We start from the raw sequence: 23,456 nt of genomic DNA, 5'->3' as shown, positions 1-23,456 counted from the left end.
ACATAATTTTATCCAATTAATAAGTCAATTTTATACTTGAATGTCCAGAACTCAAACTAAATAAAATACCGATAGATACCAGCTCCGGTCGATAGTGCAATGCGATTAATCGGTTGACTGCAAACAGCTGGATGAGAATAAAAAAAAATTACAGTGAAGTACCCCCCACTAGCCTACTCGTTTCACTTGATTAAAGTTTCCCCATTCCCCATGCGCCCGCGCGCTGATAAGCAGTAGGCAGCGAACATCAAAACTTAGTAGCTCTTGGAATAAAAGTACTAGGCGTGCTCGTAACTCAGAACAAACATTCAAGCGCTAGCATTGTGAACGTCGTGTTCGGCTATCGTCCCGGAAAAAATAAATAAAACGCTGCTTTTACTCATCAATGTGCGTGTAACTAGAAGTCAACGTCAAATATAAGTCGAAAGCGAAAATTTCAATAAATCAACAATGAGTGACAATCTTGTAAACGGCTGCAGTTCTGGTCAGAAGAACTACAGTCACTGCAACGGTAGCACACAGCAGAAGGAAACCCCTTCACAAGGCAAAGACGTCCGCGTCTGGTGCGACGGATGGTGAGTCATTGGTCATATGTATATTTTGGTGGAAGGGGGTAGGGAGTGGGTAGTAATACATAGGTGGATTTTCTATTCCAAGAACCTTTGGCATTTGTATAGTACCTGGAAAACGGAAAATTATCCACTAACGGTAGTCGCTGTCGCTTTCTTGCGTCACTTTATTGATAGGAGGGATGGGATGGTGGGGGGAAAGGCAACGGCAGGCCGTCGGGCGAGCACACATACATATGTACGTGGGTCAACGCGAGCACTTTCACAGGAATTACATGTGTACATATACTGATTGCATGGCAGGATGTACATATGTGTGTATATAATTCTAGTATCCAAGTCGTCCGCTATATTGTGTCTATTTCAGGTTCAAGGTCAATTAGAACCGAAAGATCGTAGTACGACGACTGTACATATTAATTCTCTATTATATACACATAGGATATACATACATAGGTAGCGTTAGACGCATTTTCAAATACTACTATATAAATGACTTAAAACGCGTTGCATGTTTTCTTCTACTCTTATTATTACTTCGGGCTCTATCTCTATTAAACATTTTAATTTCAGAGCAATGCATAGGCCAAAACCAGTTTATCTTTATCGAGAATGACGCTTTCTACGGCGATAATACTATATGTATGTCGTCCGTAGATGGATGGATGGCCTACCATAACAAGTTTTTTTCCTTGCTTTATCAGCGGACAGAAATTTCCTTCCTTCAATTGTGGTTTCCGCTGAACGCTTTATAAACATATATATACATATATCTGTTGTTTATCCTCTCTCTCTCCTCACTCTCCGTCGTCGTACGATTCTGTGCATGTGTACAAAGTCCGAAGCAAGATTTATTCTTACCCACTGTATCCGCTGCCCCACTGTATCCGCAGCGGCACGTTTCTCAACGTTTCTGTTCCTGGGGTTCGTTTACGTGGCCCTTGTTGACTGTGGCAGCCAAGCAGCCGGTCGGTCGTTCGTTCCAAACATCACGTGATTCGGATTTGCGCATGCCTCGTCTTCGTCTCCATCCCACGCCCAATTTTCAGTTCATGGTTTGGCCATCATCCCGTGTGGGGCCTCCTCTGCGTCCGGCATTCTTTAGAGTGCACTTGGCATATAATTTCATTGCCATTTTGCAGCAGACCTTGAGGGCCTCAAAGGGCTTGCTATGACTTTAAGAGAGTAGAAGTAAAATGTTTCAGGAAATAACTTCTATTGGCATTTATAATTCGAAAGAATCCATAAACACGGAATATTCAATCTAAACTACATTACAAAATAAAGGATAAATGCAATAATAGGGATGTATGCAATATCTTTGCGAGTGCATTAGATGCATGTCGATCCATTTAGAATCCATATACTTACATATGTATGTTCATGTAGAACTGTTTGGACTCACTTCCTACTTACTCCCTTCTATGGTACGCGAACCTTCCTTTGTTAATCGGATTTCCTTTTCTAAATCCGCTTTTACGAATAATAAATCATACGTACTTGTATTTCCGGGTTAATTGGGTAATCAGAGCTCTCCCTTAGTCCCGATGCGGGTCGGACACCCCACCCCACACCCCGAGTATCAAGTATGGAAGTCCAGCGAAACATCTAAGGCTGATAAGCAGCCGAGAGAGCCGCCAACCAATATTCAAATGGCATTATCAGCTGGTCTGCGAATGGGGGTCTCTGCAAAAAAAAAAAAAAAATATAAACAAGCACTTTATTTTGGTACACATTTCTGTATGGAGGAATCCGAAAGGAATCAGCCCATTAACCCAGCGACTCCTCGGTCCACCAAAATCGTCTCTAATCAGCAGAGATTGAGATCATTGACGCAAGCAATGAGCCTCCTCCTCCGGCACTCACTCAGTCACCTCACCTCTCTCCGATCTATCTGCCTTTTGGCAAGTGTCAACGAACTTGAGCTCAAAAACATTTCAAAACAAAAACAAATGAATGATACTTGTAATATTTGTTGTAAATGGTTCCCGCTTAGGGCTCTGGGTACACCCGCTGAGACCCCCGGCCGTCAGAGCACAAATTCTACTAAGAATCGCGTGATATTTTTTAATCAGCAACGTTCGTAGCTGTCGCCGCTTGTTGCTCACTCAATTGATTAAGCGTCCCCCGAGGCCTGTTCTACATATAGAGTACAATAATACAATAATATATGGTACTACTCGCATACTTGCTTCTCCCGCGTTCGGCACAGATTTCTTGCCTCTTCTCCTCTATGGCAGAAAATCTCCGGGAGCAAAGGTTTTTCCCTCTCGATTAATGAATGGCCCCACGTTTTTACTAGCTGCTACTGCTTGTCCCTGCTCTACGGCTACGGCTACCAGCTGTGTTCTGTTACTATCAGCCAAATATACTACATACATGTATAAATATTTGTACGATTATATGTTCCCCCCTCCTTACACCCATGCACGAGGTGGGTTTATTTTTGGATCTTCATTACGATCGGATTCCGTGACGTAGTAGTCTCTTTTTGCTTCTTTCTTGGCTTATTATCAATCCACCGGCCCAGACATTCGTCGGACCAGACACAGCCAAAAGATGAACTTTTAAATATGTATAAAGATACTCGTAAAATGTATTTTTTCGGTTTATTGTCAAGGCAATGGGACAACCTTGATCTTATAGGTGCGATATGGCTGGAAAACGTTAATTGTACAGATTATATAATATATACATATATTTTACCCATATTCGTAACATTTTTGTTCGAATTTGCAATTGGTTCCACCTCATTCAACAGTCTGCGATATACGTACATACGAGGTCTAATCAGTTAGACGGAACCGATAATGGTGACGTTTTCTCACTTCTTATCATACAAATATTTTCGTGTGTGGTTCTTAACTGTTTTATTTCGCTTGGGTGCTATATAATTACTACATACTACATAAGGTACTCTAAGGTGTGTCACAATTTTTCTGTCTGGCCTCTTTTTTGAAACCTTTCCATGCGAAATGATTTCAGAACGATAAATAAATAAGCTTATAACTATGTTTACATCTGTATGTATATGTCGGATCGTATATTATTCCCACAGTATATTGGTCAGTGTGCTATCTTCTACTGGCGTGGTATTCCCTTACCCGTCTCCTTTGCCAGTCTTTTGTCCGTTATTCTTGTATCTTGCCTATTCATTTGCTGTGTGCTGTGAGGCCTTGCTCTCTCAAAGGATTAACGGATTACATTGCTGGGTAGTTTCTGTCTTAGATGGATGCTTTAGATGGATTTGGAGTGAAAAATACTATTTCCACGATTGTGTCTCTCGATCCGGTCCGAAACATGCCATTCCGTAATGCAAAAGTAATGCTATTTAGAGACAATTTAAGTGGATCGTCACGTCTGTCAAGTGCCGAACCAATCCAAAATAGGCTCAGGGCACGTGTGTGCCGTGCCTATGGAAATAGCTTTAGAATCGAAACGACGGGGAATGAGTACTCGCACTGGCATGTGCTGTTTGCACTCGTATCTTCATACTATACATGCGTATGGGTATGTGTGTGGACACGGTCGAGCACAATTGCAATTAAAAATTGCTAAATGGCACACAGAAATCATACATATCTCTCATTGCCCCATCCAGCTCTAGCCATCTCTTTTGGTTGTGCCAACAGATGATCGGGTCCAAAGTGCAATCTTGACCAATGCTGCTGCGGCGCTAAAGTGGAGCACAAAGCCGGCCTGGGGACAGCCACCAAGTCAATCATTCAGTCAGAGTCAGTCAGTCAGTCAGTCAGTCAGTCAGCCACTGGTCTCTACTGGTTGTCATTAAGCCGAACCACACCACACCAGACCAGACACATTGCTGACGCGCTTGGACTTTGCGTTGAATGGGGCGTTTTATGTAGACGATGTAGTAAATGATTTATATGTACTTTCGTATGCATCCAAGCCTGAGCCCGAACACAAGTTTACGAGTACTGCTGCGGGTCAAAAGCGACGGGTCTCAATTAATTGTAATCCTTCAGCCAATCAAGGCTGATTTGATTGCTTTGAGAATTTATTTATGGCTACTTTGTAAATGAACTTTCATCCTAGAGAAATGTATACTATGTTATGTATGCCGAAGCCGACGTTTTAGATACCAGTAAAAAGTTATGATCAAATTTCATTAACAACGAGACGAGAAGGCATGTGCAGCGTCATTCATTTTTGGGACCAAGCCTCGATTCGTCATGTACACGACATGTATTTTGCTTTTTCCATTCTCGGGTGCCGCGCAATGTGGGAGCAGTTGAGAGCAAGGACGTTCTGTAAGGCATTGTTCGAAAATTAAGTGAATGAATGAGGGGGCTCTTTTGCACAAAAGCAACAGTTACTTGAACCCGAGACTCGATTGAATGCAAATTTCTTCATACTTTGTACTGGCAAGGCGATAATAATAAATAAATAATAATGCCAACATATAGACATACATGCAGACGAGGGCAGAGCTTCCAAGCTATTCTATAGCTTCCAAACCGGGCTTATCAAGCGAGCTCAGAAAGTCGCTAATTCTAGGTATTATATGACTCACACCCAACCACTGGGGGAGGTGCATGGGAATCATTTGCCCCGTTTGTCATTCTTCAAGGTCGCTTTCTATTGAGGTTCTTCAATCTTTTCCAATTTGTTAACCGGAAGACAGTACATTTCCTGCGCGATATACATAACCGATACAGGTGTTCTGATAAGAGAACACAACAACATTTAAGATAGCCATAATATCCAACTAATGAATCTGCAACTTCATTCCACTCCCACAGCTATGATATGGTCCACTTTGGCCATGCCAACTCTCTGCGACAAGCCAAAGCACTTGGCGATAAGGTAATTGTCGGCATTCACACCGACGATGAGATAACCAAACACAAGGGACCGCCCGTCTTCACCGAGGAGGAGCGCGTCAAGATGGTCAAGGGCATCAAGTGGGTCGATGAGGTGGTTCTCGGTGCCCCGTATGTGACCACCCTGGAGGTTCTCGATAAGAATAACTGTGATTTCTGTGTCCACGGCGGTGAGTACAACAATATCATGATTTTTACTGTACTGTACTCTACATTCTGTTTTATGAATTCCAGATGATATTACAATGACAGCCGAGGGCGTCGATACATATCACCTGGTCAAGTCGGCCAATCGCTACAAGTGAGTACTGTCTGAAGGGATTGTTTCATGAATCGTACTAAACTTTGGCATTCTTTTTATCCATTCCAATCCTTAGGGAGGTACGACGCACAGCTGGTGTCTCGACAACAGATTTGGTTGGTCGCATGTTGCTGCTGACACGCAATCACTTCCGCCAGGGATCCGCTGAATACGACATCGAGAAAGAAGGTAGCTTCCGCTTGTTCCATGGCCCTGGCTTATGTACTGAATTAAGTTTCATTTGTGTTCCTAAAGTGCCCATTGAATCACTGCCGCCAGCACAATCCTTGTTTCATTGAGTGTTCCGTTCATTAAGTTTTTACATTTTTAACAAATACTAACTTTAGACTAAGATTTTTACTTTCTTTTTCCCATCCACTCTCTCTCTCTCTCCCCGGACTGTCTCCTTCTGTTAATCTTTGTTGTACGTTGCTCTGCATGCTGCGCGTAAACCACCAATCGAATCGAATCGAATCTCAGTTCCAAGTATGAGCAATTCATAAATGTAGCTTTATATTGTCTATGCTAATAGTATAGTTTAGTTGTGGGCATGTCATTAGCGGCACAAAAAAACCTTATCTGCTCGACTCGAGACACAACCGAATGCTGCAACGAAAAACAACAGCATACATGTGCATGACGCTTAACGGGGGGTTTTTTTTTTGTTGCTATTGGTGGAAAAAGCCTGCCCATTGCTGGCACCGCACGCTTGGCATAGACTCTTAGTTGATTCCGTACCCGTAGCCGTACCGTTTGTGACATGTTTGATCCGTGACTAATCCTTTGACTTATGTTGCTCTCTACATCTTTACTCTTTCTCTTCTTTTTATTTCTATGTACGCACTGTTTACCACTAACAAAACAATATAATCTACTACTCGTATATGCAAATCTATGCTAAATCCTCAAATGCCAAATACCAAATGTCCTGTGCGTGTGCGCGCCCGCGAAATGAATGACAACTGAAATATGAAATATATCAAAAATATTACCTGCAATGACCTGCTGTCTGCAATCAAATATCAATATCCAAATCAAATCCGAATCCAAAACCAAATCCAAATCAATTCCTGTAAATGTAAATGTAAATGTAAATGTAAATACTCTCTCTTATATTCTACACTGCTCTCATTCGTCTGTGTTCGCTTTTCAATTACCAATTCCAATTACCAAACAAATTGCATAAACAGCGAAAATGTTAAAACTACTACAAATAAAATCCCATCCAGGTTCTTCGAATATGGGTCAAGATTCAGCTGCCAAAAGTCCCTGGACCGGCTGCAGTCAGTTCTTGCCCACCACACAAAAGATAATACAATTCAGCGATGGCAAGTCACCAAATGCCGGGGACAAGATTGTAAGTGTAAACAGTAAACAGAGACTAAGCAGAGACTAGTTCTAAATCGAATGTTTTTTTATGATCTTTTCAGGTGTATGTGGCTGGAGCCTTTGATCTGTTCCATGTGGGTCATTTGGACTTCCTGGAGAAGGCTAGCAAGCTGGGCGACTATTTGATTGTTGGCCTTCACACAGATCCCGTGGTCAATTCGTACAAGGAAAGCAATTATCCCATTATGAATCTGCACGAACGCGTGCTCAGCGTATTGGCATGCAAGGTACGATCTGCTTATGCGGCTGCTTGAGCTGCTCCTGTTTTAACGCTGCTTTGGCTTCTCTTTTCTTGTATAGTTTGTCAATGAGGTGGTGATTGGGGCGCCGTACTGCGTCACCGAGGAGCTGCTCGATCATTTCAAAATCGACGTAGTCTGCCATGGTCGCACTCCCATTGCGATGGAGGATGGCAAAATTGACCCGTATGCCGTGCCAAAGACGCGAGCCATTTTCGAGCTGATCGACTCTGGCAATGAGATGACCACCGAGCGGATTGTGGAGCGCATCATCTCGCATCGTCTGGAGTATGAGCGCCGCAACCAGGCCAAAGAGAAGAAGGAAATCGAGGCATTTGAGGCGCTGCAACGCCAGAAACAGACCCAAAAGGCGGGCTAGCAGTAGCAGCCCCTTGCCCTCCTTCCGTTTTCACGCAATAGACAGATGTTTTATTTTTTTTAGTTTCGTTTTTTAGTTTAGTGCTTGTAACCTTTTATATGGCCCCTTGTTTCGTTATGATATGTTGTGTTCAAGGCGTGGCAACCACACACACCACACAAGTCCCCCCACAAGTAACACAACCCCAACCCCCCTCGCCAGCGGATCGGCTCCTGCGTACGCATCTCGTTTTCTAGTACAATTTTTGAATAGCTGCAGGCTCTCAGGCAGGCAGGAGGCTCTATGCAAGCCTCAATGATATAAATTTATATAAATCGATATATATATATATGTATATGAAATAGTCTACGATAATAGCATATTTAAAATCTAAATTGTATGTAAGCTCAAGATTGTAAATTCTATATTGTATGTAATAAGTGTCGAGAAGAATGAGTCGTGAGTGGACTCTAAAAATTGTACGAAATATATATGTTTAGGCCAAAAGCAAATATTTTTTCTGATTGTATCCATTTATCAGCCTGTCTTGTGCTTGAATTGTAAATACAACTAAATGTGAACTGTAGTCGCAAGTGGAACTCTGGATCTATCAAACGTAATCTCTGATATTTTGTCTTCAATTACAAATATACATATATCCTAGTGCAAGTTCATGTCCGTTAACGCTACTCATAATGTTTTATGTTCAATGTTTATTTAGCTCTAGATTATAATATATTTATGTATGTACATGGCCAAAAAGTAATCCAAAAAAAATGAAAGAATATTTATAAAGAATTTGTTGTCGATTATTTAATCTGTTCGCCGAGTATCTTTAGGTCCACTGTGATCAGCTGCTGCCACACATCCAAGTCCATTAGTCCGCGCAGGTCAGCGAAGCTGATAAGGATGGAGTTGCTGTCGGTTTTGATGAACTCCTTGCAGTCCTGGGTCGCGCAGACGGATCGAGCCTTCAAGTGCTTAGAGTAGCTGCGCGAAGACTGTTCTGCCTGGACCAGCAGGCGAATGCAGACGGACACATCCTGCAGCGGAGTGGACACCCATACGGCCAGCACGTCATCCATGGCTGGTTTGCGGTGCCACAGCAGAGAGTGCTGGGTGCGACAGCCAAAGACCATAAGGACGCCGTGCTGCGAATACTGACGATACTCCGCCGGCAGATGATTGTTCCGGGCGCATTTCAACGGATTGAGGCCGGATCGACGGTACCCAAAGACCCCCAGAAGCGTGTTCACATCGTGCTCCAAGCTGCTGATATGGCAGCACAGGGAAACCTTCTGCTCCGGCCTCACCTCCGCAAACGGAACACCCATCCCGTGCAGATGGTCCCTCAGATAATGGCCCAGCAGCCCGCTGGGGTCCAGGGAGCAATGACAGGCATGGCACGGACAGTGAATCAGACGAGGACGTGACCAATTTGAGTTGTTTCTGACTGTCTCAAATAGCGACAACTTTCGAATGCTGGACTGCGATGTGGTTGACTTGTACTCGTATCGGTTCAGTCTCAGAAACCTATCCTCCGACGTCGAGGCCTCCGATATGGGCTGGTTAAAACTGGAGTAGGACTGGGTGTTCTGTATATGCTGATTTCCCATCCGCCCCTGACGTTTCTTACTTTTGCTCTGTCTTTGATCATTGACATCTATTTTATTTGAAGCGGAGTGAAAGGTCGGAAGTAGGATTGACATGTTTGGATGGGCTGCAAGCTTAGCGGACAGAAACCTAATCCAACGGCATAATTTTGATGGAATATGGAAATGAGTTTGACTGACCTGACAACCTTCGCTATGCTATGGAACGGGAAGTGGTCTTCAACAAAAAACCTTGCCAATTCAAATTCTACTTATTTGTTAAATGTATTATATATTGGCCCAGCAACCGAAGCCGCCGGGCACTACGAAAAAATTCATTTTAGACTCATTAGAGTGCCCCTCTCCACGGAAATCTTTAGTAAAAGGCGAAAGATTTATTCGACAATTGAAGAGAAGCCAGAGTAACTTTTCATTGCCAAACACGTCCAACCTTCAACTATCCTGGCCAGAACTGGTTGGGAATCTTAAGAGCAACTCGCGCTACGCCTAAAATGGGGTTGGATGTGCAGTGGTGTTGCGTGTATGTGACCATTGCTCGCTGAGCAATATGGTTAGGTCTTGTCGACAGGCTGGTTAGCTGTAATGCAAACATATCTATTCTTCTATATTTGCATACATATACATATAAATAAATGTATATAAGATAGAGAACTTGTTACGTGAAAGATTACATCATTCACTTATTTTTTCAGTGGAGTACACCTAATTTTGTTTTTACACGGTCGATTGGTTCCTGAATAAACCGTGTAAAACAAAACCGTTTAAAAAATAGACATTGATCGTATAAAAAAATAGGTGATTGGTTCCTTATCTCTAAAGCCTATTCAAATTAGGGGAAAAATTAGGAAACGTGGGAAAAAAACATATACATATATTTCAAAAATGTAATCCCCTTAAATTTCCACAAAAGGGAATTCACCTAAATTTTTGCTACATATCTACAATTGCTCTGACCAGTAAATTTGCTTGTATGTTTAAGAACGAAAGAGAATCAAATATTTACATGTGTATGCTCTTTCTTGTTTTCGTATGGTTTCCAGCTGTTTGTGATATTTGTGTTGTGATATTTTGAACCATGATAAATATAATAAAATCGTGTAAAATATTTAAAATCTTTGATTTTAAACCGTGTAAAAACAGAATTAAGTGTACATACATATGTACGTCTGTATGCTCACTTCAGTTTGGTTTTATCTCATTATATACATATGTATGTACGTATTACCGAAGACTATACAATACCAAGATGTCGCATGAGGAACAAATGCTTTTTCAATTTTCGTTTGACGCTTCTTGGTACGGGCGCGCAGGGCTAGGTCTTCAATTCTCTTTTACGCTACCTTCGCCTCCGAAGTGCTACTCGACTTCGTCAATGCCTCGGTCAGCACGATCTCGAGCCAACCCAGAAATATGCTTGTAGTTGTGTATATGTGTGTATGTCCTAGGTCGGCACGGCCATAAACCGGTTTCGCCCGCAGCATATACAGCTTCACACACAAGCGCACTGAAAGCATGTCAGTGCCTGCGTGCCGAAACCGTAGGGCAGCGTGGTCGCTGATGTCTTTGGCGCGGCACAGTGGGGACTCAGCCGAAATAGTCAAAAAATTGTATGAGTGCCTTAGATAAATTTAATGTAAGCATCTAATAGAGAATTTTGCAATCGAATTTTCAAGATAGTTTTAGTTTAGGAGATATAAGCACTCAAAGTTTAACATTTGTTCAGTGTGCAAATATTTATTGACTAACTAACTAATTTAGCAAGCTGAGACGGCCAAAGGTCCCACTGTGCCGCTCCAAAGACATCGGCGATCCGCGACCACCGCTTCGACGGTGAAGGCATTGCCGAACAGACGAAACCGATGGGCAGCGGGGTCGCGGTAGAGACGAAGTACAGGCGAAAAGGGAATTGAAACCCCACGCGCTCCCTCGTGCCTTTGGGTCCTAATGTTAGGACCCGCCATATAACAGCTTTTTGGTCGCTCATGCGACATCTTGGTATTGTATAGTCTTTGGTATTACGAACTATATTAATCTTTTAAATAAAAATGTATTGAAACAAAATACATACATATGTATATATGTATGTACCTACGAGTATAAATTTATCACAGAACAGATATCATGTACATACATTTTCCTCTGCCACGCACAACTGCTTGACGGAAATGTTTGTGCCGCAACCAACAAACACCCTCAATTAAATGCAGACGGTAGTCTGATATTTCACCTCTTGTGTGTTCGTATAATTCCCAACTGGTTCTGGCAGCTTGCCTATGGTGTGGTGGCTGGTTTGCTGTTTCCAGTTATCGCTTCTCGGCCTTATGGCTAAGATCAAAGTGTAGTATCTGTTCTTATCAGCTTAACATCTGATAGTTTCTCCATTGGAGAACAACAAATGTTAAACTGATTTTTGGAATCAGACGGAGTGCTAGGGGCTTGCTCCACCTCTGTCGCGGGTTGGCCCGGTATTGCAGTACCGCCGGGATTTCGGCCCAACTAAATAATCAATTTCACAAATTAGTACAACCAGGAAGAATGGATGTACGACTCCATGGGTGCTTCAGAAGGAAAAACATGGCGCCTCATGTTTGGCCACTTTTGAGTTAGTCAAGTCGGGTGGGAAGAAACAAGAACTTACTTCTGAGGCGGCTACATGATGAAGATTTGGATTAGGTGGATAGCGTCGCACAATGGCAAACAGGCAACAGGAAGTGACAACTATTGGTATATGAGCTGGAAAAATAATGTATCTAAATCCGGAATATTTTAAAAGTTTGGGGTGGACCTCCAGCCAGTTTGGAAATTTCTCCGCTTAAAAATACAATTTTTTTTTTTAAAGCAGCATATTTAACTTAAATAAATTAAATTATTAAATATTAATTTAATTAAATTAAAATAAAAAGAGCTTGTTATTTAAAGTTTGTACCTACATATTTTTAATAATTTGAATTTGAAAATTAAGATTTTTCGAACCAAAAAATCCAAAATCCGCAACTTTTCGTCGGCGCACCGCCTTACGATTCTGTAACATGTATTAACGATTAACGTTCCAACAAACTGCAGAGCGCTGATGAAAAGAATTTAGTACAAATGCAGTAGTAGGTAGAAACCAGATTCTTTACTTAACTTCTTACATTTGTGCAGGAGGTTGTACTGAAAAAGGAAATCCCCTGTGAGATCTGTACATAAACTCTCCATAATAATATTAGCTCATTGCAGTACCGCCGGGATTTCGGGCCAACTTAATAATCCATTTAATAAGTAGTTTTGTAAGAGTATTTGAAGTTCAGATTCGCTGCGCGTCTGCTATTCTGTTTCGACAATCTTGCCCAGATTAATGAGAATGGACACAGGTTTTAGGTATTAAGTCGTACATTTATTTTGATAATACACCTATTATTAATACAATTTTTTTCCGAATGTGTTTGCTTTTCGTTTGCGCTTTTTGGTACGTTTAAATCGGTTTTAATACAAAGTTGTCCGGAGACGCGCTCTTTTTAAGGGCGTGTTCAACATTTCTGTCCATACGCAAGTAATTAATAATGATAAACATTTTAAAAGTAAACAAAAAGGATAACGTTCGAGTCGAGTAATGTTCAGCAATTACGATACGTTGATATACATTTTGCCATGCGACGACTATTTGGTTTTCGGTGTTTGGTTTCGCTTTTTGAAAGGACAACTTCAACTACGGAACAATCTGGGCTGGCTGTTTGCTCTTCTGGTTCCTGGCTAACTACAACTACTAAGATTAGTATGTATTACTAACTGGTGAATAGCTGCGCTATGTTTCCTCTACCGATAACACGTCAACGAACAATGCGCTTTTCGTTTCTTTTCTTTGGCGAGAGACCACTACTACGTTCAAGTTATTCGAAGAAGGAAGAGATTTGTGATGTGTAACGTATACAATGCAATAGATCTACAGTTAAAGAGTGTGGTTTTTTCTTTGCGTGTGGGCGTGCTTAAAACGACGTGAGAATATGCGCCTCTAGGTATTCTAGACAACCACAGCACCGGCCTCGGAACGGCTGACTGGCAAATCGGGGCAATTTTTCCAAGAGTCCGACAGCGGGTCATAGCATTCGACAGCGTTGATGGTGACTTGCGCTCGATAAAAGTTTACCTCGCATGGCTACAAAGAAAAATTTGATTACGGAACGTTTCCAAATTTTTGGGTGGTGTTGGATCTATTCAATCGTTTACCTGATCCCCACCAGCCACATAGAGTAGGCCATCGGCAGCGGCTACGGCAGGAATGGCTCGTGGTACGTTCAACGCACAGACCATTGTCCATTTGTCTTCGTCGAAGCTGTAGCGCTCCACAGAGCTGAGAATGTCCTGGCTGATGCTACTGCCACCCACCACGTACAAGTAGCGGTCCAGAACGGCCACGCCCATTTGGCAGCGAGCCGTTTGCATGCGGGCCAGCTGTGTCCACTCCTTTGTGACCGGATTGTAGCTGAAAGAGATGGGGATGATCAGAGGACGAAGTAATTATTTCGTATATGCGGAAAAAACCTTATCAAGTCTGGCAAATGTCGGGTGGTTGTTGTGCAGCCGCCCACAATATAGATGAGACCCTCGAAGCTGACCACACCCATGCTGAACCGGGGCTGCGGCATGCTGCCAATTAGTTTCCAAAGATCCTGCTCTGGGTCATAGCACTCCATTGTGCCGCCAATATCGTCGCCAATCCAACCGCCAACAGCAAACAGATTGCCGCCCATGGTGCAGAGTCCGAACTCGCAGCGAGGCACAATCATGGGGGAAATGGGCTGCCAGATGTCGTTCTGGGGGTCGTAGACTTCGCCATTGGCCAGAATCTGGGAGCCGCGTTCGCCTCCCACCACGTAGATCTTGCCGTTCAAGGCCGACACACCCGGCAGTATGCGTCCCACTTCCATGGGAGCTGTTTCAGTCCACTCGCGTCGAAATATATCGAACTTGGCCACCGTCTCGAAGATGCAGTCCGCCGAGTTCCATGTCCGTGGCGTATCCCGGTGGGATCCCCCAATTATGTATATGTTCTTCTTGGCCAGCTGACGGGGGCAGACACGCAACGGCACCAACTGGCCGCGCTTCGAGGCAATGTCCCGACAAATCGAGCGTAGCGCAATCTTCACAGACATGTCACGACAGTCGTCTTTGAGGGCCTTATCGATCACCTTTACGGGAACGAGCGCCATGCGCACATGAGAAAGTATATCAAAGACATAGCAGCGTCGTTGGGTCACATCGTGTTTAATCCAGCGCAGAGCCGCCTGGAACACCTGCGATTCAGAGTCCACGCGCAGCAGCTCGGAGTTCAGCAACTGCGACAGCAGAGCCTGCGGTGTTTCCAGGAACTCGTCCTCCAGGGTTATCTGAGTGTGAAAACATAGATACCGCTTAGATTCTAACTACACGAAATTGATTATTTAGTTGGGCCGAAATCCCGGCGGTACTGCAATACCGGGCCAACCCGCGACAGAGGTGGAGCAAGCCCCTAGCACTCCGTCTGATTCCAAAAATCAGTTTAACATTTGTTGTTCTCCAATGGAGAAACTATCAGATGTTAAGCTGATAAGAACAGATACTACACTTTGATCTTAGCCATAAGGCCGAGAAGCGATAACTGGAAACAGCAAACCAGCCGCCAAACCATAATCACGCTGCCGGAACCAGTTGGGAATTGCCCCTTAAGTCCTTTCATATAAACGTAATATTTACTTTATGAGGGTTGCACATTTTTAAAGCCGTCTTTAAGGCTTTGGTGTGCAATGTTTCAAGGAAAAGACCGGCCGACCTCAGATTATCTTTACATCCCCTTAACGATCGATTGGAAGTGAACTTGAAATCAAACTTCTACATTCTGTTTTCTATAATATAAAGCAACAAAGGAAGGATCCAAAAGTCTTCAATGTGGCTGGATTGTTTCTTCTAAAACCACACACGTTAATTCCAGTTTCCAGCAGACAGTTTTGACTGATCATTTATATGGCAGTTATATGATACTAATGGAAGCAAAAGGATGGAACTGCGTTCAAAACATCCCCTACAAGGGTATCATAAACTCAGTGTCGCTGAGGTATTTGAAAATGCAGGTAAAGTTCATATTAAGGTTTCTTGCAATTCCCAACTAGTTATAATAGGCCCGGTATGGACAGGCTCTGGGCTTGGCGGTGTAAAGTCACTCTGGCTTCTCTTCAGTTGTCGAATAAATCTTTCGCCTTTTACTAAAGATTTCCGTGGAGAGGGGCACTCTAATGAGTCTAAAATGAATTTTTTTTCGTAGTGCCCGGCGGCTTCGGTTGCTGGGCCAATAATGTATAAATTTGATAGTGGAAGCAACTTACTGCCGGGAAGTTTGCGTGGACAAAGTTTAATGCGCTCTTGGCCAAAGATTCGCAATTATGCGCTTCGGCGAATCGTAGAATGCCCAGGGCATTGGAGGCGTGCAGCTCGCGGCAGAGGAACTCGCAGCACCCGTCGACGACCTCATTAAGCTGGAGCATATCGGCAGCGGCGAGGAGTTCTTGGACGTTTGACTGCAAAGAAAGACTACTGTGAGGAAAGAGGACCAGTATAGAAGGCGAAAAGTACGCACCTGCGTGATCTCACACCGCCCCGTGTAGATAAAGTCGAGCAGAATGTGCAGTATGTCACCATCGATTGTGTGCAACACTACCGATTTCTGTTTGACCTCGTTTAGGCCGAGCTCGGGCCGAAACATCGCCTCGAAATAGGCACTGGCAGCACTCAGCACTGCTCTGTGGGCGTTGAGGGTGGCCTCGCCTGCAACTATCTCCACGTCGCAGAAGCGGGCCTGTTCCCTCAGCTGATTGAGATTGGACAGGACTTTGAAGGGATATTGGGCGTTGCAGTAGGAGGGAAGATTTGTGCGTTGTGTGGAGGCCTCGGCCCCTGATCCTGGCGTGGCCACATTGGCCTGCCCAAAGAAGTCGCCGTCGTTGGTGGGAGTTGGGTTTTGATTTGGATTGCCATTGTGACAGTTTGCGTTGTATTCGTGGTGTATGGAGTAGGTTTTCTGCGGTGGCATTTCGTTTTCTTTCGTTTGGTATGTTTGTTTGCTCGGGTTTCCTTGTTTCGTACGCGTACTAATAAATGCACTGTTGGGGCAGCAGCTCAGCCTTTTCACATTCAATTAGATATCTTAATTAAAGTTAATTGCTGCACTCTGCACCATTTAGCCTGTGCGTTGTGTTTGGGTTCATTTTTCATCAATCAAAAAGAGACACACACACACCCACGACTGCGACGAACTCAAACACAGGAACGAACACTGGAAAAGTTTACATACATTCCCAAACACAGCATGAGGTTTGCTTTTGCTTGCACTAACGTATAATTTACTGCACTATAGCGACTATGCTAACACAGCTATTCCATATTTAGTGACCAATTAGAAAGCAGCATATTTTTTTTAACTTTTATACGCTTTTTTGTATGTAGTTCGTGAACGATAAAATATATGGGTATTTCGAGTTTTACATTTACATAGCGATTACACGATAACTACAGATTTGCGACATAATGGGAGGAAAAAGAGGGTATGTCTTCAAGGCGAGGATCGTACCCTTTTTTATAGCCTATTCAAAATTAAGTTTTATTTTTCGTTGCATTATTAGCGAATTTTCAAAGTATACCGTAAATATATTGATGTAAAAACAAAATTAGTCCCTTAAGCCCCTTTACTTGAACAGGATAACAACCGCGGAAAATAAAACCTACATAAATAAAACGTAGAAATCGATGTGCAGCAGTGTGACCGTTGGATGTCCAGATACCAGATGGAAAAAATACAAAATCATAGTTTCACAGCTGTTCCAACTTGTTATTTAATTGTTTTTTAACGAATTCTCAATTAAAATTGCCAAACATGCTGCTGCGTAAATTGCTACCCGTTCGCTGTGGCTACCTGGCACGCCGCTGGGCCAGCTCCGATCCCCTTAGCCTTCAAAACGAGAAGCTGCAATCGTATTTGGAGTCACTGCGCCAGGAGTACTACGGTCTGCGCGTTAATGCTACCGGCAATAGCAAAGCGTATGAACGGCTCTCACAGCTAGAGGGAGTGGTAAATGCCCTGGAACAGAGGCGTGTTTTGGAGCGCAACATCACCAGTGCAAAGGACATAAAGCAGGAGAAGGACGAGGATATGCGTAAGCTGATGGAGGAGGAGAACGAGGTCTACGCAGATCTGTTGAGCAAGCAGGAGCAGACCATGCTGCAAGAGCTGCTAGCCTTAGCCGATGACGAGGTCTATCCGGCGCTTATATTCGGAGTGAATGCCGGAGCCGGCGGGCAGGAGGCCATGCTGTTTGCCCAGGAGCTCTTCGAGATGTACACCAGCTACTTTGAGCACATGGGCTGGGACTACGAGGAGTTTGCCCGCGAGACGACCGACATAGGAGGCCTGAGGCATGCCAATGTCATGGTCAATGGTGCAGATGCCTTCCATTGGCTTCGCTTCGAGGCGGGCGTCCATCGGGTGCAGCGTGTCCCCGCCACAGAGAAGGCCGGCCGAATGCACACGAGCACGGCCTCCATTACTGTGATTCCCAGACCCGCCGATGTCCGTGTTCACATAGCTGAAAAGGATCTCAAAATCGAGACGAAGCGCGCCAGTGGAGCAGGTGGGCAGCATGTGAATACCACCGACTCGGCTGTGAGAATTGTTCACCTGCCCACTGGCCTGGCCGTGGAGGCACAATCGGAGCGCTCCCAGCTGAAGAACCGCGAGCTGGCCCTGAAGCGTCTTCAGGCGCGGCTTGTGCAGCAGCAGCTGGAAAGCTCAGAGGCCAGCAAGCAGGCTACAAAGAAGGCGCAGCAGGGCAGCCTCAACAGGAACGAAAAGATTCGCACATATAATTTTGTGCAGGATCGGGTCACGGATCACAGGATTCAAGGCGGAACACTCCACAATCTGGATGGGTTTCTGAAAGGTGGGGAGCCGCTCAGTGGACTTGTGGAGAAGCTTCAGCTAGAGCACCGCAGAGCTCGGCTAAGAGACCTATTAGAGGCGTGGCAGCCGCCACAGAAGGCAGCTAATAAAGATTAAAGATTAGAGCACATTGAAAGCCTTAATTTGTTGATGTTTAATAATAAAAAAATTACACAAAATCATAATTTAACTAACAGGTGCCCTATCTCAACCAACTCTGGCCCAATCAGCCGCACTGCCGATGTGCAGGAGATGCTCTCTAACAGCCGCCTCCAGAATGTCGCGAATCTCCCGACAGCCAGCCATTGCTGTCTCGATGACGGTCTCCAGATGGTCAATGTGAAAGCGTTCGCTCATCTCGAGGAAGGCAATCTTTTGGGCATTGGGCAGGGCAGCCACGGTGAGCATGGGTCCGCCGGAAACCTCTTCAGTGTGCGAGATGTCAGTTAGGGGAATGCTGCTTTTGCTCAGCGAGGCCGTGCAGGCTACAATAAACTCATTCAGGCAAATGCCGGCATCGATCAGGGCCAGGGTGGCGGCATTTAGGGCAACCGCATAGTTGGCTCCATCTGCTTGCAGAACCTCCACGTAAATGTCAATCTGTGAGCGTGGATACAGCTCGGACTTGATGGCCGCACTCAGCGCCTGTTCTAAGTACATTTTGAACTCCAGGGATTTTCGATCTCCTCGTGGACGGTTCTTTCTCTCCGCCGTAGCGAATGTGGCCTGGCTGTACTGGCAGTTGATGATGACATCGTTGGTCTCCGTTTTCATACCTTTCGCTTCATGGGGTCCATATACAGCGGCCAAAACTTTTGTGTTTCCTTGTTCCATGTAGGCGCTGCCGTCGGGCTGCTCGAACACGCCCAATTTGCACTTGATGTGGCGTAATTCGTGGGGTCTCCGGCCATCCAGGCGCAGACCCTGTTCGCTGAGTAACTCAAAATTACCGGCCATAGGTTTTAATAGAGCTAAGCAGTTTATTTCAAAATGAATTGCGGCACGTGTGCGCCTTTTTGTTTACAACTACAAAAATATACCGTCAGAAATATACCAAAACATACCGTCTCATTAAAAAAATATACCGTAAATATACTGACGAATTCAAGTTCTATTTTACATATTCCTCGTTTTTGATCTTCCGTGGAATATTCTCAGCTATATAGAACATTTAGCCATGCCCACATAATTTTATACGATTCATGAATAATTTTTGAGGAATAATTTGAATAATTTTTTGAATAATTATGAGGTTCTTTTTAGTTTTAAAACAATTACTAGAAATAGATTTAGGAACAAAAATATATTAAACCTTTTAGTATGCGAGGTCTAAGGCAAAAACGGTTGCAAGAATTTCGAACCGGCAACAGAAATGATGTCTAAAAATCCCAACCACACACTAAAAATCACGAAAGTGATTATTATATTTATACTCATATACAACATTACAAAGACTTTAAATGGTCTTAAAATAAATTAAAACACGTTTGTTACGTTTTTATTGAGAAACAATTTTTTTTATCGGTATATTTGTGGTATATTTAGAAAAAAATGCGTTATTTTTCAGAGGGTCGGACGGTATATTTGATTGATGAATCTGTGGTCACACTGATCCCTAGCTACCTAAATATAAAAATAGTTCCACCAAAAACAAAAAAGAAAATAATTTTTTGAAATATAAAGAATTCTAGTGTTCTAAGAGTTCTAAAAAGTGCGCACTCGACTACCCACTCCCAACTATGTCAAAGTCCAGCGCAGGTATGTACAAAGCAATGTAAAACGAGTGCAAGCCAAGAGATGGCCGCCTCTGGTTACACACGATCCAAAATAAATACAAGCAGACGGCATATTTCGAATTAACCAAGATTTTGTCTACTCACAGCACGTTGGGTGAAGTTCTTCAATGCCGCTGGTATACCATCTCCAGCGGCCGCCGATTATGCACATATGTTCGTCGAGAATCGGATTCAGGAGGACATGCTCCTGGACCTAAACAAGGAGTACTTGCGAGAAATGGGGATAACGCTGATGGGTGATATAATAGCCATATTGCGGCATTCGAAAAGCGTATGCGAGCAGAATGCCCGAGATCTGGCTCTTACGCTCGATACCAATCCCATACCACTGGCCTGTGTGACTACCTCACCCGTTGTTAAGTCGGTGAGTCACCCGTCTACAGTGTCAATTGGGCCCAAGACGAAGGCCTTACCTCCCAGGAAGCCGCCAAGACGAGTCCTGCCCGAGCATGAGGGGAAATATAAGGTTACACTACCTTCGGGAACCACAGAGCGGAGCAAACAGATTCTGGCCAAGCGGGAGAAGTGTGAGTCTCGCCAAACAACCCATTACAAAAGACGAGATTCTACTTTTTTCATGTGTTTTCAGTGTATTCAGATCGCGCGAGCAGCTCAAAGAAATCGGACATCTTCTCACGCCTGCACAAGCCGGCCGTAAGCGACGATGAGGCCCAGGCAGGCATTGTGTCTAGCTCGGGCGAAAGCAGCGTCCGGGTGCACATCACAGGAATAAAAAAAGCAGCAGATACCTGCAGCAACAGTTCGGTCTTTGCGCGACTCGGCGGAAAACATACAAATGATGCAGCCCAGGCCCCGGGCACGTTGACTAAGGAAATAAAATCGATTTGGAAGAACATACAACGCTCCGTCGGAGGAGTGACTAGGAATTCGCCCATAGTCAAGGCGAAGAGAATTGCTTCGACTGCTGTGCAGCAGCCGCAGCAGAAGGTGATGCTCGTCCACAAAGTGCCCCTGAAGAAGGGTGACGATAGTGAGGCCGACAGCATGAATAGCGACGATAATGATATTCAAGAGGCATACGATTCCTCCGATGGCAGTGACGTCGAGATGGCAGGCGGTGAAAAAATTGTTAAATTCGCCTCGACTGCGGAGGTTAGGGAGATCGCACCACAGTCTGCTTACAAAGCAAGGCACGGCAAAAACCTTGCCAATAATATCAAATCGCGGCTGGGAATGGGTAAGTCATGTCCCAATTGGTAATCCACTTAAATGAATCCCTTGTTATTCTAGTGTCGAAACTTCATGCGACAAAGAAGACGTATAATCTGAAGGCGTCACCCTCGAAGAAACCCCAGGCTCGCATCAGTCCCGTCAAGGGCAAGACCGTAAGCATGCGCAGCGACGAGCTGATGACCCGCCAGGAAACACTGTCGGTGCACAAGAGCTTAGGCAGTGGCCTTGCCGCAGCTCCTGCGAAAATGTCACCTCCGCCCGTTTAACGTCAGTCGCGACCAGAGCCGCAGAAGAACGTCCCCCCACGTCGTCACAACAGCATGAATGCAGGCCGCAACAAGCCACGTCCAGCATCCAGCTCTGTCTTTGATCGCTTGGGCTTCAATAACTCTATGTAAAATTATGTATGCGTGCCTCAGAATTGTTTAAGTTCTTTGCTACCGATTTCTGTTTGACCTCGTTTAGGCCGAGCTCGGGCCGAAACATCGCCTCGAAATAGGCACTGGCAGCACTCAGCACCGCTCTGTGGGCGTTGTAAATGCGTGTGCGTGTAAATCTCGTTGGCGTCCGCGGAGTCGCGTCCGATGGTCTGGTAATCCAAGTTTGAAGGGGCCATGATGTGGTTGATGATTTTTGTTCGAAGTGCGTAGTTCAGGATGCTGTTGTCTTGTTGGTGGCTAAGGCTCGACTGTGATATAGACGCTGGGCGCTGGCCGGTTGGACTCTGCTACCTGTGAGCCCGGATAAATTATAATTAAGGTAGTGTGCGCCTTGTTTATGGGAAAATCTTCGTTGACAAAAGGTTGGCACGAGGCAACCGCGTTGCCGCTTGCTCGCCGGAGTGTCTTTGGCAGCACTCTCGATCGAGCGTTGCCTCTTGGTGGCCAACATCTCCTCCACCTTGTTGGCGAATCCACCGTTTGTTGCCTTCATCTGCGGCAGCTGCGCGTAGTATTCGCGGCCCTCCTGTACCCGTTGCTCAGCCCAGGCTAGCTTGGACTTCTCCTCTTGGGAGATATCCGCCTTGCCCTGGAGCCGGCTCAGTAACTTGAGGGCCGCCTTATACTGAGCTTTTGCCTTCATCCCCTCCCTGGAACGCTTCGGCCCTTCCCTACGCAGGGAGCTGGTACCTGGTTCCGGCGAGCGGAGAAGGCTTTCCTCTTCGGTCTTGCTAAGGGATAGCACGCTCTCCAGGTCCGAGTCTGCATCGACAACGGCACCCGCGCGGCTCACCCTGCAACGCGTCGTTTTTGTGGCAGTAGTATTACAACTGGCATAACCTGCTCCCGCCATGCCCGAGGTGTGACCGCTGGCGACACGCAGAGAGGATTGCTCCTCCCCGTGCCCGCCGGTGGTAGCAGTCACGCTTTCCACCGACGTTTGGGTTGACATCCCAACCCGTGTTTGCTCCTTATCTACCTCCATATTTGGCCCGAAGGTCCATACTGGTTAATGTTTTTCGGGGGGACCACCCCCTAGCGTTTTATGCCTGGCCGCCAGGCACCTCTAGCCATGGCCTTGGTTCAGTTCCCCCGACTTTAGATCGGGAAGACGATGGACCATAGCCTCAGCTAGACACTGCATTACCCCGGGCAAGGCAAGCGACAGTGCATTATCCTCGCCCGGGATAATGCAGTGTCCATTGCCCAGCCGGCACCCTCGTGGAGGGTTCAGCTAGAGGGTTTTTGCCAGTCGGGCTGGAGAATAGGAGAACCGAGAACGTGCCTGTCTCCCTCAGAACGCTGCAAGACGATCTAGAGAAGCAGGCTAGAGCACAGACTGATAGCAGGTGGAGGAGTACCACCACCTGCAGAACCTCGAAGATAATGTGCAAGGAGCGCAACGAGAAACTTAGCCACTACCTACTGCACCTACCACGAAAGGACTGTAGATTGCTAGTGGGGATACTAACAGGTCACTGTCTGGCTGCTGCACATGCAGCAAAGCTAGGCATCACCAACAGAGACAGTTGTAGGAAATGTGAGGAACCTGGGGCTATCGAAACCCTGGAACATCTCATCTGCAACTGTCCGGCTCTCTCAAGGGCAAGGAGGAGATACCTGGGCGCCCCAGTGTTGGCATCACTGGAAGATGCCTCCAAAAGGACGCCACAGGAACTGCTGGCCTATGCTAAAAACACCTCGATTCTCGGGGACTTTTTAAAACCACATTAACACTCCCGCGACGGTTCATACACACCCCCATCCGG

General features: G+C 45.1%; 6 protein-coding genes and 4 non-coding genes across 16 annotated transcripts; 5 read left to right on the top strand and 5 right to left on the bottom strand.

Moving 5' to 3' along the window:
• The first annotated feature begins 160 nt into the window (after nt 1–160).
• Nucleotides 161–8,207, top strand: LOC108163492 (ethanolamine-phosphate cytidylyltransferase). Of its 6 annotated transcripts, none has more exons than XM_033393041.1 (8): nt 162–575; nt 5,333–5,583; nt 5,648–5,714; nt 5,791–5,903; nt 6,195–6,200; nt 6,971–7,071; nt 7,145–7,330; nt 7,404–8,207. In XM_033393041.1, the coding sequence occupies exons 1-8, from the start codon at nt 451–453 to the stop codon at nt 7,719–7,721; spliced, it is 1,167 nt and encodes a 388-aa protein (XP_033248932.1). In that variant the 5' UTR covers nt 162–450; the 3' UTR covers nt 7,722–8,207. The 6 variants fall into 6 exon arrangements, with proteins under 6 accessions (XP_017154301.1, XP_033248932.1, XP_033248930.1 ...); XM_033393039.1 differs by having other exon boundaries at nt 6,965–7,071; XM_017298812.2 differs by lacking the exon at nt 6,195–6,200 and having other exon boundaries at nt 161–575; nt 6,905–7,071.
• A 20-nt stretch (nt 8,208–8,227) lies between these two features.
• Nucleotides 8,228–9,721, bottom strand: LOC108163494. Its single transcript, XM_017298816.2, has one exon. It carries the CDS (start codon nt 9,407–9,409, stop codon nt 8,510–8,512), a length of 900 nt encoding a protein of 299 aa, XP_017154305.1. The 5' UTR covers nt 9,410–9,721; the 3' UTR covers nt 8,228–8,509.
• Nucleotides 9,602–9,718, bottom strand: LOC117189199. Its single transcript, XR_004473255.1, has one exon. It is a non-coding gene; the product is annotated as a U5 spliceosomal RNA (small nuclear RNA).
• A 1,897-nt stretch (nt 9,722–11,618) lies between the features above and the next one.
• On the top strand, nt 11,619–11,814 carry LOC117189186. The gene has a single exon (XR_004473242.1). It is a non-coding gene; the product is annotated as a U2 spliceosomal RNA (small nuclear RNA).
• An 853-nt stretch (nt 11,815–12,667) lies between these two features.
• On the bottom strand, nt 12,668–21,967 carry LOC108162542 (actin-binding protein IPP). 2 transcript variants are annotated; one of them, XM_033393621.1, is made up of 6 exons: nt 21,693–21,967; nt 15,903–15,987; nt 15,652–15,843; nt 13,835–14,679; nt 13,520–13,775; nt 12,668–13,448 (listed from the first exon to the last, which is right to left on the bottom strand). In XM_033393621.1, exons 1-6 carry the CDS (start codon nt 21,731–21,733, stop codon nt 13,314–13,316), a joined length of 1,554 nt encoding a protein of 517 aa, XP_033249512.1. In that variant the 5' UTR covers nt 21,734–21,967; the 3' UTR covers nt 12,668–13,313. The 2 variants fall into 2 exon arrangements, with proteins under 2 accessions (XP_033249512.1, XP_017152813.1); XM_017297324.2 differs by lacking the exon at nt 21,693–21,967 and having other exon boundaries at nt 15,903–16,824.
• Nucleotides 14,733–14,928, bottom strand: LOC117189185. The gene has a single exon (XR_004473241.1). It is a non-coding gene; the product is annotated as a U2 spliceosomal RNA (small nuclear RNA).
• Nucleotides 15,486–15,605, top strand: LOC117189196. Its single transcript, XR_004473252.1, has one exon. It is a non-coding gene; the product is annotated as a U5 spliceosomal RNA (small nuclear RNA).
• On the top strand, nt 16,902–18,442 carry LOC108162544 (peptide chain release factor 1-like, mitochondrial). Its single transcript, XM_017297328.2, has one exon. It carries the CDS (start codon nt 17,196–17,198, stop codon nt 18,372–18,374), a length of 1,179 nt encoding a protein of 392 aa, XP_017152817.1. The 5' UTR covers nt 16,902–17,195; the 3' UTR covers nt 18,375–18,442.
• LOC108162545 (exosome complex component RRP41) lies at nt 18,388–19,295 on the bottom strand. Its single transcript, XM_017297329.2, has one exon. The coding sequence runs from the start codon at nt 19,212–19,214 to the stop codon at nt 18,465–18,467; it is 750 nt and encodes a 249-aa protein (XP_017152818.1). The 5' UTR covers nt 19,215–19,295; the 3' UTR covers nt 18,388–18,464.
• Nucleotides 19,856–21,691, top strand: LOC117188948 (uncharacterized protein C19orf47 homolog). The gene is made up of 4 exons (XM_033393625.1): nt 19,856–20,015; nt 20,140–20,580; nt 20,643–21,251; nt 21,305–21,691. The coding sequence occupies exons 1-4, from the start codon at nt 19,997–19,999 to the stop codon at nt 21,511–21,513; spliced, it is 1,278 nt and encodes a 425-aa protein (XP_033249516.1). The 5' UTR covers nt 19,856–19,996; the 3' UTR covers nt 21,514–21,691.
• Nucleotides 21,968–23,456: the final 1,489 nt, after the last annotated feature.

The sequence above is a fragment of the Drosophila miranda genome, chromosome 4 (genome assembly GCF_003369915.1).
Source record: "Drosophila miranda strain MSH22 chromosome 4, D.miranda_PacBio2.1, whole genome shotgun sequence".
Classification (NCBI taxonomy): Eukaryota; Metazoa; Arthropoda; class Insecta; order Diptera; family Drosophilidae; genus Drosophila; species Drosophila miranda.
The sequence above is the reverse complement of the archived record's forward strand: the minus strand, read 5'-3'. Positions and strand labels throughout refer to the sequence as shown.